Source organism: Pygocentrus nattereri, chromosome 29, assembly GCF_015220715.1.
Source record: "Pygocentrus nattereri isolate fPygNat1 chromosome 29, fPygNat1.pri, whole genome shotgun sequence".
NCBI lineage: Eukaryota > Metazoa > Chordata > Actinopteri > Characiformes > Serrasalmidae > Pygocentrus > Pygocentrus nattereri.
Window position 1 is genome coordinate 14,287,764 of NC_051239.1, and position 19,346 is coordinate 14,307,109.

Here is a 19,346-nt window from a genome sequence, read left to right on the forward strand (position 1 = left end):
CCATGAACACTCAAAGAACCCTTCGCATGAGTAAAGGAGTCTTTGCATCGTTAAATGTAATTATTTTTAACCCACAAAGGTTACTTAAAAATGCGGATATTCAACATTTTTCATGTACATATCTGCCACTGATGATACATAAACATCTCTAAACAAGTAGGACTACACCTGCATGAATTAGCATTCTAGAAAAGAAATGTAGGGGTTTATAAATGAATAAAATACAGGTATGTAAGCACAGTGGCCCAGCATCACCTATACATTCTGCTGTTCTGGAGTTCAGTAAATACGCCATGATATATTGATTTGAAATATGATGCTCTACACATCTGTTGGATGCTGATTCAAGTATCTGCCAATAAATAAACAACTGCCCTCAAAAAACACACAGAATACACAAATATTAAGGAACTATTATCACGTTTGGACAATAAAACAATACATCAAGCTCTTTTTTTCATTTTTACGGTGAAAATAGTATTTTCTGCCAATCTTTCTCATATATTAGATTAGGACATTTCAAAATCTATGCAGTTGAATCAGCGCATACATTTTTACTCTCTAGTGCTGAGCGTGAAATATCAATATACATGGAAATATCCATTGAACTGGCTGTCTTTGGACTTGAATAATGAAATTTCCATCTGCATGTTAGCACATCTCCAATGAATTAACCTCAAAACTGCTCCTGCATTACCTCGCCCCTCCCATCCCACACCCAATATTACTTTTGGCTTCCTGTCCAAAATAAACTGAAGACAGTTCTCAGTGTTTGAAGAAATAATGAGAAAATGGTAGTGCTGCTGCGGTGATTCTTATTTGGCATCATTTTCCTTGCTTTTTTGTGAACAGACGAGAGGCTACCCAGTATTGCTTTAGCTATTTTCTGCTTTGTTTTCAATTAAACGCCGCCCAGACCACCCCCACCTCCTCTATATGGCGGTTTTTAGAAGTTCTCCAGCCATGTTATGAGTGAGCTACTCTTACTGGTCTCACTTCAGTCTGATGGGGAGACTGACAGAAGGCATCATGGGAAGAAAAAAACCCTCCCAAGTCTTTCATCTGTGTTTTCTTTGTGCCAGCAGACAGTCTGGAGTTATGTCATGACTTTGATATTTTCCCTTTTTTCTTCCGTACAATTACTTAGCTGGGAACAAATCTTAGGATGATGCTTTCTTTGTATGCTGGACCACTCTGTCTCAGTTTCAAAGCCTGAGCCTCTGCTTATATTCCATTACCCACATCACTCTTTCTCTCTCTCTCTATACCTCCCTCTGTGTTCTTCTGTTTTGCTTCCTTTTTCTTTCTGCATCTACTCTGTTTCTGGATCTCCCTTACCTTTTTTCCTGTGTCTCAGTCTCTTACTTAGACCCCCCCCCCCCCCCTCCTCGCCCCCCCCTGCCCCTTCTTCTGGGCCACTACGTGCAGCAGTCCACCTAAATCCCCTGGACCTGGATTACATTTACGAGGGGATTTAGGCTATCTGCCTGACACATGTCGCACAGTTAGTTGTTAGCGCTCGCACTAACGCACCATCTCCTCACGCTAAATCGCCTTCCAGATACAGGCTGACGTGAGGGTACTCACTCATTCTTTCGCTGTTGTTTTTGCCACCTTAGAATGGAGAATTGAGAAGACTGTCTTTTTGTTCTTTGAGGACTACAGGAACTCTTGGAGGACTTACAATCATCATTATCATCCCTCAAATCTAGATAGGTTGGACAGTATGACAGTCTTCCGTCCAAAGTTCTATCACTTTTGAAGCCGCACACAAAGGACAGACACGAAAAAAATCTGAGATCTACTCAGTTCTTTTGTCTGAAACTCCCGAAAGCATGAGTGCAGCAGTGTTGAATGTGGGACCTGTATCGTCTGTTCTCCTGCCACCTGCCATGGTGCCCTCAGGCCGGCCCGAGGCTGGGTCTGAGCGAGCCCCCACCCCAATCTCTGGAGCATCTTTCTCAAAAACCCTCCATAAGATCAGCCTGTCCCGCCTTATTGAAGACTTCTTCTGGATCGGTGGCAGCATTGTGGCCAATTCCAAATGGAAGCTGGGCATGTTTGGTAAGAGCTGGAGGTGGCAATTCGACTGCATCAGTTTTGCAGTGTTAGAGAAAGGTCATGTTAATTGGCCACACACTTACTGGTGTCAGCAAAATTTGCTTAAAAATGGATTGGCAGATGTGTATTGGTGATTTATGAAACTGATATTTGGTTATGCGTTTACTGTAGTCCAGATGAGCAGAACGTTTAGGTGACACTGGGTTACTGCGCTAAAATATTAGCATTTTGTTGCTTTACTGCATTTATAACTCAATTTATAATTGATTTCTCTGTATTATGAATTTAAAAGGATCTGGTCACTAGTGTCTCCTTTGGCATTAGCATATATCTACGCAAGTTGGATATCTGAATTGGGCTAAAATGTTGGTGCATTCCTAATATTAATATTTAACAACATACCGTCCCCTTGGATTTAAAAGGTTCTGTCTGTGTTCTGAGCATGTTTGAGATATTGATCCTCAAAGATTTTGGGTTCCAAATGGCATAACCGATATGTGGAATGCATCTCTTGGATGGATGAATGAAGAAAGTTAATATATTGTCATAAAGGCCCCAATGATTCAAATGTATACTATTTAACAGAACAGAATAACAGAATAAGAATATGTGACTAACTAAAATGTCACATAGAACCTTTTAATTGCAAGAGGACAATATTTGTTGTCTATAATAAAATTTTCTGCCTGTTTTCAATCCAAAAAAGTTTGCTCTGTTGTTTTCTTACTGTTCCACTACAGTATAACTGGTTCCTCCAGTCAAATTTGTATGTTAAATTTAAAGTATAAAATTGAGGTATATTAAATTCTGAATCGTACCAAAATAACTAAATTGAATCAGTGAAATTTGAGATTCCATGTTGCACTGAATCATTTAATAAAGAATCATAATGGAGACAGACCGCCCTAATGCGCTCCCTCAAAGGGCTTCATATGGTGGATTTCCATTTAAACAAGACTTTCAAAATGACTCTTCTGTGTGTGTTGGAAATGACCATTTGTGATGAATAATTTAATATCATTCTGAATGTTGAGGGTAATTGTGAATTGTTATGTTTGATCTGCAGGCTACTGCTGAGAATTATCCAGCCATATAATACTAAGTCTCAGACTTCAGTATGTTTGTCGTTTGATTATTCCAGCCCTGGATGTTGTTATTCACCTCAGTTCATGTGAGGGCGGTTTGAAAGTGATGGATGAGGCTGAACTAATTCGAACAGATTGTTTCAGAATTCTTACAGAACCAGATGCGTCCCTTGCTGTCCTTGTTACATCTATTTAATGTCCTGTGCTATGAGAACTGTGAGCCACAATGTGAAATCCTATGAGGAAACTGAGTTTAGAGCAGTCTTCACTCACTGCTTCATCAGGTTTTACAGTGAAAACTCATATTGTGTGTTATTTGTAACCTTGTAAAGTCACGCTACCTGGGCAGAGGAGCAGATTTTCCTGTGTGTGAGGTGTTGTAGAGGCACCTGTTTGTAACGTTGGCATATGGACACCAGACAATCTCTCTAAGCTTAAGTCTGTGATGGCCAGAGAGACTCACCTGACCGTGTTGTGACACACATTGAGCAGACAGCCAGAAGGCAGCCAGGTCAAAAGCTCAATTCGCTTGAACAGGCTTAAACGACAGCAAGTATCACAGGTTCATTTGACCTGGTCCACAGTTTTGTCCGTTCACATTGCTGCCCCCAGATAGTTGCCTGACCCACATCCATCACCTATTGGCGTTGTTTGGAGGAGGAGCAAGGCAGAGGATTCTGAGGGTGAATCCCTCCTTTGCCCCAGACCATGCATGGAGGCAGTTCACGGTCATCATTCAGCCAATCCATCCAAAGTTTCATTTTTATTTGCATTTCTTTCTTTGATACATTTTTTTAACATTAAACAAAAAAGCTCAATCATATGTATTATCATATTGTCAGTTATCGCTGTTTGAAACCAGGACTAGTAGCTGTCTCTTTGCCTGAAATTGATTTTCTTGATTTCTGTGGACTGCTGGAGACCTCTGGAGTCATTCTGTAGTCAGCATCATTCTGTAGTCAGCATCACCACCGATAAACTAAAATGCTCCAAAGCTGATACGTTTTGTCCTTTGTACCTTTTCCCCCTGAGTGGATGCTCTGAATTGCAAGTTTAGCTGTCAGAAAACGAAAGAATGCTACTTACGTGCTACAAGCCAGCTAACTCTCCTGCACACTGACATGACGTCCCATAAAACTGAGTTAATTGTTCAATTTAAATATGAACACATGCTGCTTGAACTGCAGCTTAACCATCCAAGCAACCAAATTTGACAAAGAGCATTAGTTTGTGTGCGGTATTTTGAGGAGGTTGCCATTCTTATGATGCTAAATCAGTGCACAGCATTGTTAGCTTGCAGGTAGCAGTAGTCACATTTTGGAGGCTTAATGACATCGTAATTTATAGGATCTGACAACTTTGAAAAAACATTTCTGTACAGCAAAACATTGGCTTTTGAACTTTTTATTTTTGTCATAGAGAAACCCAGAGTTCCCCATATTCACAACTTCAGGGGTTTGAAAGCTTAGTGGCAGTCAACAGATTACATCAATCATCGGTGTACAAGCAGTAGAACAAATGATTTGCAAAGCAGACTCTATTTATAATAGATGTGGGGTCTCAACAGAAAATGTCTGTCAAATTTTGCTAAGATGTTTTTAATAAATGAGCCAAAATACTTTGAAAAGAGTATCATTTTTGGACATGGCTTGTATGCATAGTTGTTATGCTCATTGAACTAAATAATTCCACAATAATCATCCCTGAATGTTTGGTGCAGACCAGTTCGATCCGATGTAACAAGTGTGAGCACCCCAAACATGGTCTGGCAAAAATCGGAGGTCTCAGTCTGTTTCCAAGTCCACAAATCCAGTGGAGGACAGTAACTAAGTAAATGTAATTTGTACTTAAGTAGTTTTTTCGTGTATCTGTGCTTTGCTGAAGTATTTCCATTTTGCGTGAGTTTCTACTTTTTACTCCACTACATTATGAGAAATCTGTCATTCCTTTTGGTTTATGTGTGTGTGTAAAACTTTAACATCAAAACGAAAGAAGCGTGAAGCAAGAACACCGTTCAGTGTACAGTGTGCACTTTGTTTTGAGCTTGTTCTGACCTGTTGGACATACATACCCAGGGCAAGCATACGGTTCAATGTCAGTGCAGCAGTGTAAAGTTTTGGGAGTGCCTTCATAAATGATAGAACTAACCTAACTTTGTATAAATAGACCACAATATAGAAATATGTACACCTATGCAGTTGTGATTGGCATGTGTCTTTTCTCTGAATTTATACAAACACTTTCATTTCATAGTAAATTTGTTTTGGCTAGTTTATGTTTATGAGACCTACAGATGCAATACATTAAAGGAAAACTCATTTGTGAAGTTTTTATTAAATTTAAACTTGTAACTAAGTTGCAAATAAATTTTAAACTGAAACTTTTGCTTGTTCGCAAAAAGTTATTTCAGATCCACTCAGTTCTACCTAATATTATCATTTTAATAGACATCAGTGTCAGATTATTTAATCACATTCAATTAAAATGTTGGTGTTACAAAAGTTGCACTAGAATATTTTCACCTAAACATTGTTGATTATGTAAGAGCCTTGTTACAAAAATCATAATAGGACATTAGTCATAATTAATCTTTGAGTACTTTTACTTTGATACTTAAGTGCATTTGAAGGCAAATGCTGTTGTACTTTTACTGAAGTGGAGGTCTAAAGGGAGGAACTTCTAATTTTACTGGAGTAATATTTTACCTTGGGTATCTCTACTTTAACTCAAATACATGGTTTGTGTACTTCGTCCACCAACTGGTGAAAATGGTGTCAGAGTGCACCAGAATCAACTAGAACTTTTTATGGTAAAATCACTAAAATGTTCCCCTAAGAACAGTGTCCCCACTTTAGGGGATTGGTTTCTGAAATCTTCACTTTTTCACTGCTCATGAGTCTTCATGGCTTCACATCATTGCTCTCGCACATAAAGAAATCTGAAATCTTTTGTATTTCAGAGTTGCAGTGTGGAGGACAGAGGTACTTAATTATGTTTTTATTTTGAAGGTTAACGATAACGCGGCCAATCTGAGAGAACATTTAAATATGATTGAAAAACGAGATTAGGTGCAATTTCTTGCCAAGCGATTCGTTTTTGGATCAGGATTTTCTCAAAACCTGATTACTGTGCAAACCTGAACCTGGTTTCCATAGCAACCAGTTTGGACCCGGTAAAGAGTGTGTCTATGTGTGTGTGTGTGAGCGGACTCTCTGTGGGAAACCGTTTACCTGACTGTGCTTCACAGCATTGGATGCATCCGCCAACACTTTCCCTTTTTTCTTCCGCGGAGTGTAACTGTTGCGGGCCAATTCCCTTTGTTGTAGAATTCCTCCTTCTGGTCATTCCGGTTCATCAGTTCAGTTGCGCATCTCGTTGCTCAAGCAAAACTACGGCGCACATTTACTGCCATATGAATATGTGCCTTCTGGCAGAATCTCTTGACCCATATCTTCCCTAGAAAAATGAATCCCTATGAATCATTCAAACCCAAATTTGATAATGCGGTTACTTTCCTTCAACTGCTCTGCGTATATTGCGTCTTCCCTGTAGCTTCTGGGGCAAATAGATCGTCTAGTGTAATTAAAATCTAACAAGTTCTCTGCTTTCAGAGGTCCCAGATGTGCTGTGGAGCTATCAGAAGTGAAAGCGCCAGAAAAGCAGAGTCAAAGGAGCTCTTTTTAATACACTTCCAATGTATTTTATTACATAATGGGTCGGCTCATCTGTTATAGTGAAAATGCAGTAGTATTTTTGCTTCTGGGGTGAAATAGGCCTTTAAATATGGATCTAATGCGTTCAGACTTCATTGCCTTACCTGTTTGCTTGCACTTTTTCCATGTCCAGTATTGAGCTTCTCTGGCACTTTTCCTTTATTGAAAATGGGGCTACTAAGGGATTTATTGTGCACCGCCTTTCCTCAGTCTCTCGCAGCTTATTACGGTGCTGTTGCTCTGCTCTTAAACTGTTCTGCTGCATAGAATGAATTTCACATTGGCAGATTAGCTGAATATGTTTCTGCACACAGCTACCAACCCCAGCTCATCACATGCATCTGGGTTTCTGAAACCAGATGTGATAAGGGAAGCTACAGTACTTCTCATATCTTGGTTAAGCTGGCAAAAGGTTACCTCTACATTCTGCACACGACGCACTGTCCTGGAGTTTTTAATGCTGCAAGAGACACAGTGTCACCAGTCACTCACAAACCAAACTACTCAACAGAATCCTTAAGTATTCATTTTAAAATGCTCTGCTGATTCAAATTTTGCTTAAAATATGTGTCTGATTTTCATTAAATTGTGGTGTTATTATTATTATTTTTATTATTATTAGTAGTAGTAGTAGTATGAGTGGTAGTAGCAGTATGAGTGGTAGTATTGTGAGTAGTAGTTGTAGTGGTATTGTTAAGCCTACAGAATGAATGGCTTCACCCATTGATATTAAAGTTATAAGGTGTGTTTCAGCTCTGATTAGCACAAATTCTGCATTAAAGTGTAACGCGGAGCGAGGTAGCGGACGCATGTACGGAAGTAAGTGACTTTTGTTGAGGGCAAATCGAAAGTCAGGGTCAAGACGGTCCAGGGTCATAGAGCCAATACGGACAGATCGGGGGGCAGACATGACAAAACCAGAATACAACCAACGGTACCAACACGACGAGCAAACATAGACCAATACATCCAACAGAGACCAGCGAAAAACAAAGGGCAAACACAGGGCTTAAATATACACCGGGAAGACGAGGGACAGGTGAAAACAATAAGGGGCGGAGTCACGAAACGAGGGGGCAGGACTAGAAAAAACAAAACAAATACACATGGGCTAAACCAAAACACAAACACATGGACAGGACTGGGAGGGGTCAATCGTGACATAAAGCTTATATGTAGCATTTTCAGTCCCAGTATAGTCAACTTCAGTATGCTCAGCTGCAATTTCCTGGAAACTACCCAGTCTACCCAGTACCTATTGATTTTTAACCTTTTCTGCATATCTGCGATGTAAACCCAATCATAGAGTGGAGCAATGCGAAATGAGTCATTGTAGAGAAACATTGGGGTGAAAATGACTTGGATTTTTTTACAGTACTGGTGATGGGAACCAGGATTTGCAGTGTCAGCAACACAGATACAGTCATTTCATTCACTATCCATAATGAACCTACACTTCTGAGTTTTTATATGTAACATAGATAATGTAATAATGAAATAGTGATGTTTTTTCTTTGGGACCTGTTTTTCCTAACGACACACAAATACACGCCCACAATTATTGATTTAAAAAAATGTAAGCCAGAATGATTGTAAAACAACGTCTGAGACCAGACCACCGCTGTGAACACTTCTGACTCAGCAAGTTGGTCCCAAATGGAGCACTTCACGTCAAGCCACTCTGAATGACTTTGATTATGTCCTAGTAACTGAAATATGCAAGTACTGGTGGAAAAATTGGTGCAATTCCCTATAAAGGAACAGCACTGCTTCCAGTTCATGAAGGCTAGTGGTGTCCAGTTAGCGTTAGCATTTTTAGGTGGAGCACTGCTTTATTGAACCTTTATTTCTTATTAATTGAGAGTAGCTTAATACAGCATGTATATTTGAAGGTGCAATGTGGCCAAGTAGGGTGCAAGTTAGAAGGGCAGCCATCAATTATTAATGACTGACTGCTGCTTGTACATGGCACAGAACTGGAGGGGATAGTGCGGCAGCGTGCGAGAGCATGGTCAGATACTTTATTGATCAAGCTGAGTGTGGGAGATTGTAATGCTTTGAACAGCATTCTCCATGCTACATTTTATGCTGCAGATCAATGAGACACCATGACAGTTTTACTACCAAGTACCTTGAAATATGGGTAAGGATGGATCTATCACTTATTAGTGTTAATGTTTTCTTGATCATCTTCAATCCTCCTCGATAAAAAGTTGAGAACATAGTGTTAATTCTTCTTTCTACTCAGAAGCACCTGGAGATAAATGCTTGGTGCTTGGTAACTTCAGTGATCAGTTATTTTTATGCATCGTTTTCATGTGTATTATTTACAAAAGTTGCATTTTCCAATAACTGTTTATGTTAACTAAAGCAAATAGAGGGTTCTATTCTACTTGTAGTGCTGCAAAATGTGAAAAATGCTTTTTGTGTATGTGAGAAGCAGTTAGACTTAAAGCTATATGACTTAATGACTTTTCAGGTCATTCGGCCTGTCAGTGACCACAAGTGGCCTCCTTTTGTGTTTTGGGGCATTCATGTTGTGCTAAGCATTATAGAACGTCCGTTGGTTCAAAAAGTGTTGATAACTAGTATCCTTTTATCTATAAACTGTGGAAAAGTATTCTGAATAATTGTAAAGGGAAACTTAAATTACAGTTATAGCATAATGAATGAGTTGCGTTCATAGATACATTCATAAAGTCGTAGCTGCCAGTGGATGAAAGGTATTGGGGACCACTTAGCGTGATTTCATTTCAGTAATGATAACTAAACTCTTATTCTTTATTCATTATGTTAGCAATTTAACATTTTGAGTGAATTACTCCTTTGAGCTAGCCTAATGTTGGCATGCATACCTAAAACTGCCCTGTTTTTACCTCTTTCCCTCACAGTGGAAAAATGCATGAGCTCAATGCAGACCGGGACTCAGATGGTGAAGCTGCGGGGCGGCTCCAAGGGCCTGGTGCGCTACTTCTACCTGGACGAGCACAAGTCCTGCATCCGCTGGAGGCCCTCCAGGAAGAACGAGAGGGCCAAAAGTAAGTGACAATTTGCAGTTAAGTGCCTATTGAAAGACGGAAGCGACTGTCATTCAGAAGTGAGCGGAATGGTGCAGACTTTTCCACTTTCAGAGGAGTGCATTTAGTAAGCTAGTCTGTTCCCTAAGTGTTTCTTTCACTCAGCTCTTGCTGGTCTAGAACAGGGGTACCCAAGCCCAGTTTTGGATGGCTGCAGCTCATATGGGAAAAAATGCTTGGGCATGTCAAATACAGTTTTTATCCAAAATGTATTCAAAGCATTAAAGTGCATTAAGCCTAAAACATTTTTGGCTAGTTTCATGCATTCTTCAAATTGCTTTTCCTTTGGAGTCTAACTCGGGTTGTTAGTCTCCCTGATCAACCACACCTGGTTCATCTGTTAATTACTAGGTTTAGTATTTGCTGAATTCATACTCAGAAAGGTGAAGCACCTACATTACACAAGTGGTCAACATTTTGAGCTAGGCTGGCATCGATGAGCTAATTAGCTTGCCTTGCAAACTTTAAAATGCAGTTTGTTTTATGCATTGCCTTTCTGTTTTGTTGTTGCCAACATGTAAACAAAGTTGCCTCTGTATATGTATAAAAGTATAGAAGTAGTTTGCTGTATAAAGCCCAGTTTGCACGCATTGAACAGAAGGTGTTCTAACTTTTGAGTGCTGAAATTTTAAGCAAAATGATTTGCCAATGTTTTTTGTTTTTTTTTTCCAATTTAATATTTTGGGTAGTTTATGTCAGACAGAATGTGCATTAGCATGCCAGCTACATGCTGAGATTCCACACTCGAAAACAAGCAAAGTGAAAAACATAATGGTTGGTAAAAACACCGAATGTATTCGAAATGTCAGACATTATCCCTTTAATTGCGTTCTTTTTACTTAAACAATGTTCACGCTGGACACCCAAGCTTGCTTGTGTTTTAGCAGCCTGCTGCCAAAGCGGCCTGCGGTTGGTGCGCGATTTAGTTGCCTCTAATGCTGGTTTAACCCTGCATAGGTACTGCAGTCTGTGCGGGACTGAAGCCTTCTAGAGTTTACTCTAAAGTTGAGCCCCATTTGCCTGCATTTCAGTACTAGGCTCTATATACATTAGCTGAATTCATATCCATATTACCCTAATGGTCAACTGAAGGACAATATATAAATAGACCATAAAAATACAAACTCAACTCCTGAAACAGTCACATATATTATATCTATGCTCAAATGACATTAATCTTCAGTTCTTGCATGTATATTACTACTACTTATACTACTTTTAACCATTTTTACCATTTTTATAGCAGTTAAACAGTCTTTTTGCAGCCTTGATACACTAAATGTTGTAGTCTTTAAATGGTCGATATTTTATTAAAGCTTTGTCTGCCATTTTTCTGAATTGAAAAAGGAAATTGTGTCAGATTACAATAATCTCTGGGCAAATTTGGATGCTGGTAAAAACAGTACTGAAAAGAAGGCTGGTCTAGAATATCCTGACTAACCAGACTTTCATTTGCAGTTTGTCTAATCATTTGTGTTTTTAAATGCAAGCACATTTGTTGAGAGTTAAAATACTTGCTGTGGCTCCTTTTCAGTGGTTGTTGGTCGAATGAGCAAATGTGCAATAGTATGTGTTGTCTTTCCATCACCGTCAGTGTTAATGCCTTTCTGTAGTTCTTGCCAAACATTGACTACATTGGCTGCATAGAACTGTAACAAGCCACAGTAGTGACTTTGCAGCCGAGTGCCGACTTGCTCAGCAGGATTGGATGGAGCCCATTGTATCTCCGGCAGCTTAGATGAAGTTCAGCATGTTGATGGCCCACTGCAGCCAGTGAATCAATCAGCTCTTTAAGTTTCCTCAGTAATGCGTCCACTTGACTGGAAGATTTCAGGCGCAGTGAACCTGGCCTGCACACACGTATTCATTCTCGAGGTTAGGTAGGTAGTGCGCCTGTGAATGACAAAGCAAGGTTTTCTACTGAAGTTTCAAAAACAGGAACAGCTCCAGAAATTGGGCACATTTTTTAACTCTAAAGCTGACTACAGGAGCCTGCAAAGGCAGCCATATCAACCTTGTCAAGTCTCTGTTTTGCATTATTCAACAGCAGCCTAGTACAGCCCCAAGGTCACTCTGTGGAAATGGTATTCATGCCAAATGTTTTGATCTGGTGCTGAACCTGCTGTTGAGCTGATGAAAACCTTTCATCTTCTGCCATGCCTTGCAAACGAACCCCTACCACCCCCCACCCGACCCCCCTCCCTAAAAAAAGTGCCATGGTACAATATTCTAAATGACAGAATGCCTCATAATTTGCTCAGTGCATTGCTAGCAAGGGTTATGATCACAAAACCTTCAGGCGCGCCATCTGTGGCAGTTTGCTTGTAATGTAGAACAGACAGATTTATGTTCTAACAATTATGGAGAAATGAATGCTACTTGCTATTGAGGTGATGGGATGCTGTAATGTGCAATAACAGTCAGTTGGTTAAGTGTTGTACCCATTTCTAGTCCATAATCAGACACTGATTATCATTTATAACTGGACTTAGACCTTTTGACCCATGCTATGTTATTTTTATTGTTTATTCCACTCAATGGGGATGCTTTCTACTTCTGTGCCTCCATTAAACTGTGTGCTGCTGCTATATGTCAGTATAGTTGTTATTAATTTTACCTACACTATATTGCCAAAAGTATTCGCTCGTCTGCCTTAACACAAATATGAACTTGAGTGACATCCCATTCTTAATCCATAGAGTTTAATATGGTGTCGGCCCACCCTTTGCAGCTATAACAGCTTCCACTCTTTTGCGAAGACTGTGTACAAGGTTTAGGAGTGTGTTTTAGGGAATTTTTGACCATTCTTCCAGAAGCGTGTTTATGAGGTCAGACACTGATGTTGGACGAGAAGGCCTGGCTCGTAGTCTCTGCTCTAATTCATCCCAAAGGTGTTGACGTCAGGACTCTGTGCAGGCCAGTCAAGTTCTTCCACACCAAACTAGCTCATCCATGCCTTTATGGACCTTGCTTTGTCCCACAAAATTGGAATTGGGAACATGAAATTGTCCTAAATCTCTTGGTCTGCTGAAGCTCTATGCTCTTGAGCTAATCTGAAGGCCACATGAAGTTTGGAGGTCTGTAGCAATTGACTGCAGAAAATTGGCGACCTCTGTACACTGTGCATCTCAGCGTCCGCTGACCCTGTGCTGTCATTTTACATGGCCTATCACCACTTTGTGGCTAAGTTACTGTCATTCCCAAACCACTGTGTTATAATACCAATATAATGACACTGATTATTTTCCCCCTGATTCCTGATTATATTACCTTAAAATCTTAAGCAACATCCCTGTTTAGTATAGAAAAAAAATCTGTTCTGTGTTCCTCAATTCCACTCTTCTGGACCTATGTACTGTTTTTGTACTACCCTCTTCTATAACACCAGCTACTACACGTGAAGCACTTCTTACTAGGTTCACCTGCAGGGACCACCTGCTGCCAGATATTAAGTACTTCTGCGATTTAGGATGCTGAATGCTGGTAAACAGTCTGTAAACAGTCTGTTGTTATTCCTCTCACCTCTTTCTTGTTTTTCTTGGAGTTACACAGCAGCCAGTTTTCTTTTTGCCCTTACTTAGACATTTATTTGACCTTTTCCAGAGATTCAGTGATGGCTATAAGAACATTACGTTGCTTTAGATGTTAGAACACTAAATAACATTTGTGTACAACAGAAAAATGTCTCAAACATTCATCAGAACTCCTTACAGTGGTCCTTAGTTTCCTTCCTCTGAACCCTTGTAGTGTTTTTGTAATGCCCTCTTGTAAAACTCATAATTTCACTCTTGAAGTGCTGCGTTTACTTACTAGGTAAAGTTTACTTACTAGGTAAAGTCAGCTGTGTTAGAGCTGGGAAATATATATTTTGGGGGGTCAGTGCAACTGAAATTGGAAACCATGGGTCTAAGAAGTCATCAGTCGGGATGGTTTGCACCCTTTTGTTTTCTTTTTCTTTCTTTCTTTATTTCTCTCCATCCCATCTGTTCCTCTCTCCGATCACCCTTACCAGTAACACCAGAGCTGTGTCCCTCACACACTTCCTCAACTCTCTGTCCTTCCAGTTTCCATCGACTCCATCCGGGAGGTGTGTGAAGGTAAGCAGTCAGAGATATTCCAGCGCTATGCAGATGGCAGCTTCGACCCCAACTGTTGCTTCAGCATCTACTATGGTGAACACATGGAGTCTCTGGACCTGGTCTCTGGGACGGGCGAGGAGGCACGCACCTGGATTACCGGCCTTAAGTACCTTATGGCAGGCATCAGTGACGAGGACAGCCTGGCCAAACGTCAGCGAACCCGGGATCAATATCCTTTTTCATGGACTATTTATCCCAGTTACGGTGTATGATTATAGAAAGTTAGTGGCCAGATGAAAAATGTTACCTGTTTAGCTCTAAATTTAAAAGTTTAATAATGAGACATTCTCACTGGGTTCAGTGCTCAGGACTGCCAGCTGCCAGATGTTGAGTGCATATTGGATTCTGAACACTGTCTTGATTGTAGATAACTTTATAAAGCATTTGGAAGGTTCATAGAGCTAAAAATGAATGAAAGCTTGTAGGGAACCAGTTAGCATTCTGCAAAGTAATGCTAACCGGTTACTTCGCAGGTTCAAAGGTATAATCTCTGTTGCATGTATAACATGCACTGTAAAAAGTAGGACAGGTTTCAAAATAGTCAGTTTTCTTTTCTAAGTACAGGAAAAATATCACCAATGGTAATTAATGCAACAGAGTTGACAGATAAGAGATTAGGTTGAAAAAGGCTAGAGTATTTCTTTGTTACCTATATATTGGCATTTAGTCATTTAAGCTGTTAACCAACTGGTTGTTGGGGATGCGCTTCATTCGGCAAATGTCAGGGATTAAACCTGCATTATTTATGACTTTTTTATATAACAGAATTTCTTATAAGTATCTCCATTTAACATTCTAATCCTCCACTGTAGGCATTCCTTAAAGTGATCTGAAGTGTAAGCAGCTGCAAGGTGCTGTAAGGCAGTGAGAGTGAGAGAAATATAGATGCAAAGCCCCAGGAATATGCATTAATCTGCTGGAATAAGATATCAGGTTGTGAATCACTCATTATGATGAGTTATGAGTAATCAATGTTACACAAGACTCATTTGCTTTGATTATCGTTTGCTGTTATAGTAAATATTTACAGTTAGTATTCACACATTCGTTGTAGTTTATTCTATCTCTCTCTCTCTCTCTCTCTCTCTCTCTCTCTCTCTCTCTCTCTTTCTCTCTCTCTCTCTCTCTCCTCTCTCTCTCTTTATATCTTCATATCTATATCTTAAATGTAAACGTCTCACTTATGGCTAATGCCTGAGTATAGGATGAAAAATGATATAAGCAAAAATGCAAACTTACTTTGCTGCTTTTCTCACATCTCTGGCAGGAACCTTTTCCAAAAGTAGCATAAGCACAACTTTTTACGAGGCTGAAGTTGCTTCTCATTCTCCAGCTTCATGTTTGAATTTTCCAGTTCCCCCTTAAATGGTGCCTGAGGGACCAGAAGGTAACAGCTGCATCATTTAAAATCCGATTCTGCTGTGGAGCTGCACCAGGGCAGTAAAACAGCCTGATTGCTGATCCCTGATATCGCTCACCTCGACAGTACAGCATCAGCAGTTGTGTGCTTAAGCTCAATAAAATGTAGGTTAACATGTTCGTAGTATAGTGTTTGTCTTTATGTCTCTATGTTTGGTGGTCATCCCCTTAACTGTGTGGTCACATGGTTGAAGCAGACGTTCACAGAGGCGGACAAGAATGGAGACGGAAGTCTGAGCATCAGCGAGGTGCTGCAGCTTCTGCACAAGCTCAATGTCAACCTGCCCAGACAGAAAGTCAAGCAGATGTTCAAGGTACGCCACCTACTGCTGGACAGACTGACCATGCATGTGAGCGTTTCTCTGCATGCGTGTTTGTGTCTCTGAGTCAGGTGTACATGGGTGAGGAGGCGCAGCAGCAAACAGCACTTACAAAGTCAGTTCCTAAAAAAGTTGGAACCCTTCCTAGTCTTACATTGTCCTTATCCCATCTTTTCTTTAGAGTGCAGACAACATATATTTATATTAGCATATATTTACTAAAATCAATCAAATTGATGATATAATATCAAACATCACTTCTTTGTGCTGTTTTCAATTAAATATTTAATTTTAAATAACTGATCACATAATGTGTTGTAAATATACTTTTAAAGGAACTGTATATCTGATGGTGACAGTTTTGGTGGTCTACCAGGCCTCTCAACTCAAATTTTGGAAACTCTTGTTTTTTTTTCACTTATTTTCTCTTTCTCATGCAATTGAATTACTTTACACCTGTCTCCTCAGAAATATCGCCTGAAAACTGAATTACTTGTACTTGTTGTAAAGTGGAGCTCCACTGATTTTGCATAATTATTTAATCATTCAACCGTTTAGATGTAAACAAAATCATTCACAGTGGTTCGGAGAAATTTACAGAGCCAGAATTTACAGAAGATAACAAAGCCGTACAAACAGTTTTTGAACCTTTTTCCTCCATAGTTCCAGTGTGGCTTGCCATTGTCATATGGAATGTGAATATGAGCGGGACTGAATTGGATATAACACCAGCATTAGGCTGTAGCTACAGGCTAGAACCTACATAAGCACATTAGCTCGCGCTCATTGATCTCAGTTGAGAATGCGGTGTTGAGAGGAAAGACAGTAGCAACCCTGGAGTAATAGTTTATATTAAAAATACATTTTAGGCCAAAACTTCATTAGAAAACTATCATAAGACAACATCTCAGGTATCAAACAACACATTCATAACCATTTTCTGTAGTAACAGGATTTAGATTTTATAGCCATTAGGTACTTCGGACGTGTGGTTCCTAGTACTATGATGGTGACCAATTCTGACTCTGTACATTTTTCTAGAAAGGGGCATTTCACTCTGAACCACTCTGAATGACTGTTTACATCTAAACCACTGAATGATTAAGTAAGTTTAAGCAAAATTTAAGTAAGATTAAGCACAATGGGTGGAGTTCCCCTTTAATGGCCGTTTAGACTGGGTATTTAATAAGTGAAAGATGGTTTCTGACTTATGGACATCTCTGTATGTTCCACATAAACCTCAACTTTAGACTTATACGTCAGTTTCTTACATAGCATGCTTTTTGGGCAGAATGTGCCGTATGCTTAGTACATTTGGCTAGAATTGTCAATCAGTCATGTGGTAGATTTAGTGGATTGATCTATAAAGTCTGTGTGATTGCAGGGGGCTATGTGTGTGTGTGAGCGAGAATGCAGTCAGTTAATGTCCCCTGGAGGACTTTAATATCATTAAGGCCCATTCGGATTTATCTATGACCTACTCTCGGATGACAAAGGGTATGAAGCATCCATCAGGTATATTATCCATACGCATAATCTGGAGGGTAAAGAGTGGTGCTGTATGTCAGCTAATGGTATATTTGACACTTTTGTCAAGCACCTGCTCCATCTTTGTAGGCCAAACCATTGCCTGACCAATGAAAGCTTATGTGTGTGGAGCCTTATCAAAAAGCCATTTCCCAGCCAGGCTGGATTAGCGAGTGTGTGTGTAAGTACTGTATGTGGCAGAGATCTCACCTCGGCTGTTTGCAGGTCTCTAAGCTTCGCACTCCATCAGGGCCCGCCCCATCTGCTGTAAACGGACACAGATGGCCTTTATTGTAAGACAGAATAAAGCACAGGGGAGCAATCTGGCCCCGTGTGCATGTCTGTGTTTGTCTGCTGGGAGAGACTTTTTGGGCCTTGGCTCTGTAGCTTCGTTTGATTGTCAGGGAGATTAACTTTATACAATTTCTCTGAGTTGATTTCCTTTTTACCTTAACTTGAATATTTTGAAAAGCTTCCCCGAACGCTAGAAGGCCTGACTTCATCTTGGATGTTAGTACCTCAAGCCACGTGCTTGTACAATGGTTTTGTTACAGTACATTGAAACAAGAAACCACACTGTGCAGCTGGCCCACTTAACTGTCCCCAGTTTGAGAATCAAACAACTAATCAGCCTTGGCCTGATTGCTTTAACCAGTCGACTACCAGCAAGTAGCCTTTGAAAGAAATCTCAAATATTCATCATTATTATTATTATTCCTACGTTATAGTGGTGGTTTTCCGTCCTAGTGTTCTGTTTCTTTTGTGTTTTGCCTCTTCGACTCTAAATCACTCTAAATCATGCTTCTTTTCATGGTTGTCTATGAATCACAGTGTACCGTGACTGAAAAGCGTTGTTCTGTGTTCTTAAACTGTGCAAGTAAGTTTAAATACCATAAATTTTGCAGAGCACCACAAAAAGTGGCACGTCCTTCACAGCTGACCAGTCGATGTCATGTTTGTTTTCTCTTTCATCTAAAATGAAGGGTAAAGAAAGATAGACTACTTTTACATTGTTCCTCATATCTCTGCGCTGATTCACTTGAAAGCCACTGCTTTTGAATGATTTCCTAGGAACAGAGTGTTGTTCCCAAATTGACTTTTCAATTAAATGAAACTTTTAACAGGGTGGTTAATCCAGAGTTAGGCTTAATCTGGACTTGTTAAGCCCCTCATTGTGAAATGTATTAATGGATATTAGTCTGGCTTTTCCATTGCCATTAATTGCTGTCACCTAATTAATTTCCCCCAGTATTCAGTATTCAGATCTGAATAAAAATGACAATGTTCTTTATAAGAAAGCAAGGACTGATGTGCGGTATTTGTCTCTTCTGAAGTGTGAAGAATGCTCCAAGGAAAAAGACGGAAAACGAGTGTGAATAATGCCCTCCCGCTTTGGCACCTGAAGTGTTGTTGACCTGTCTTTCCTGTCAAGCCTCTGATCCTCTGCAGCCTGGATCCACAGACCGGCAATCTTGTTCTCGTGGCCTTGCTCGCTTATTCTGCCTGGCCTTTTGTTCGTCAACTCTTGAGCTTCCTGCCAAAGAGCTGGCAAAATGAGACACTGAAGGAGGGTCCTAGGAAGCGTGGGCTAATGATAATGGCTTCACGAAAATTCCACCTGCACATGTTTTCACTTATTGGCATATATATATTCAGTGAGCCAAGACATGTTTATAGTTGAGCTAGGAGGCTAATATAGTTAAGAAAACATGAAGCCTGTATGGTGGCTGAACATTTGTTCATTTTTATTGAGAACAATGCGTCACGTTCAGAGTCCTTCAGAGTGGTCTGCTGTAAAATGCCCCGTTCTTTGCATTTACATTGCATTAGTCATATATAACGCATTAGTAATGTAAATAAATAGTTACAGAGTAGACCGTGGTGGTGATGGGAACCAGACATCTCAAGTGTTAAATGCCACTAAAAGCTCTCTCACGGAAAGTTATCATATTAAATAGTTAGTTAAGTTCATACTGTTTGATGTCTGCCGTATTGCTTTATGATA

The 19,346-nt window shown here is 39.9% G+C and overlaps 1 protein-coding gene across 4 annotated transcripts in view; it reads left to right on the forward strand.

Annotated features, from left to right (window-relative positions):
* Nucleotides 1-19,346, forward strand: part of plch2a (phospholipase C, eta 2a) — a 212,657-nt gene that overhangs the window by 142,784 nt on the left and 50,527 nt on the right. For all 4 annotated transcript variants that reach the window (XM_037536165.1, XM_037536166.1, XM_037536167.1 and 1 more), the window contains 3 exons: nucleotides 9,751-9,897; nucleotides 14,001-14,244; nucleotides 15,679-15,808. In XM_037536165.1, the coding sequence (XP_037392062.1) occupies nucleotides 9,751-9,897; nucleotides 14,001-14,244; nucleotides 15,679-15,808 (521 nt within the window). The remainder of the gene's footprint in view (nucleotides 1-9,750; nucleotides 9,898-14,000; nucleotides 14,245-15,678; nucleotides 15,809-19,346) is intronic.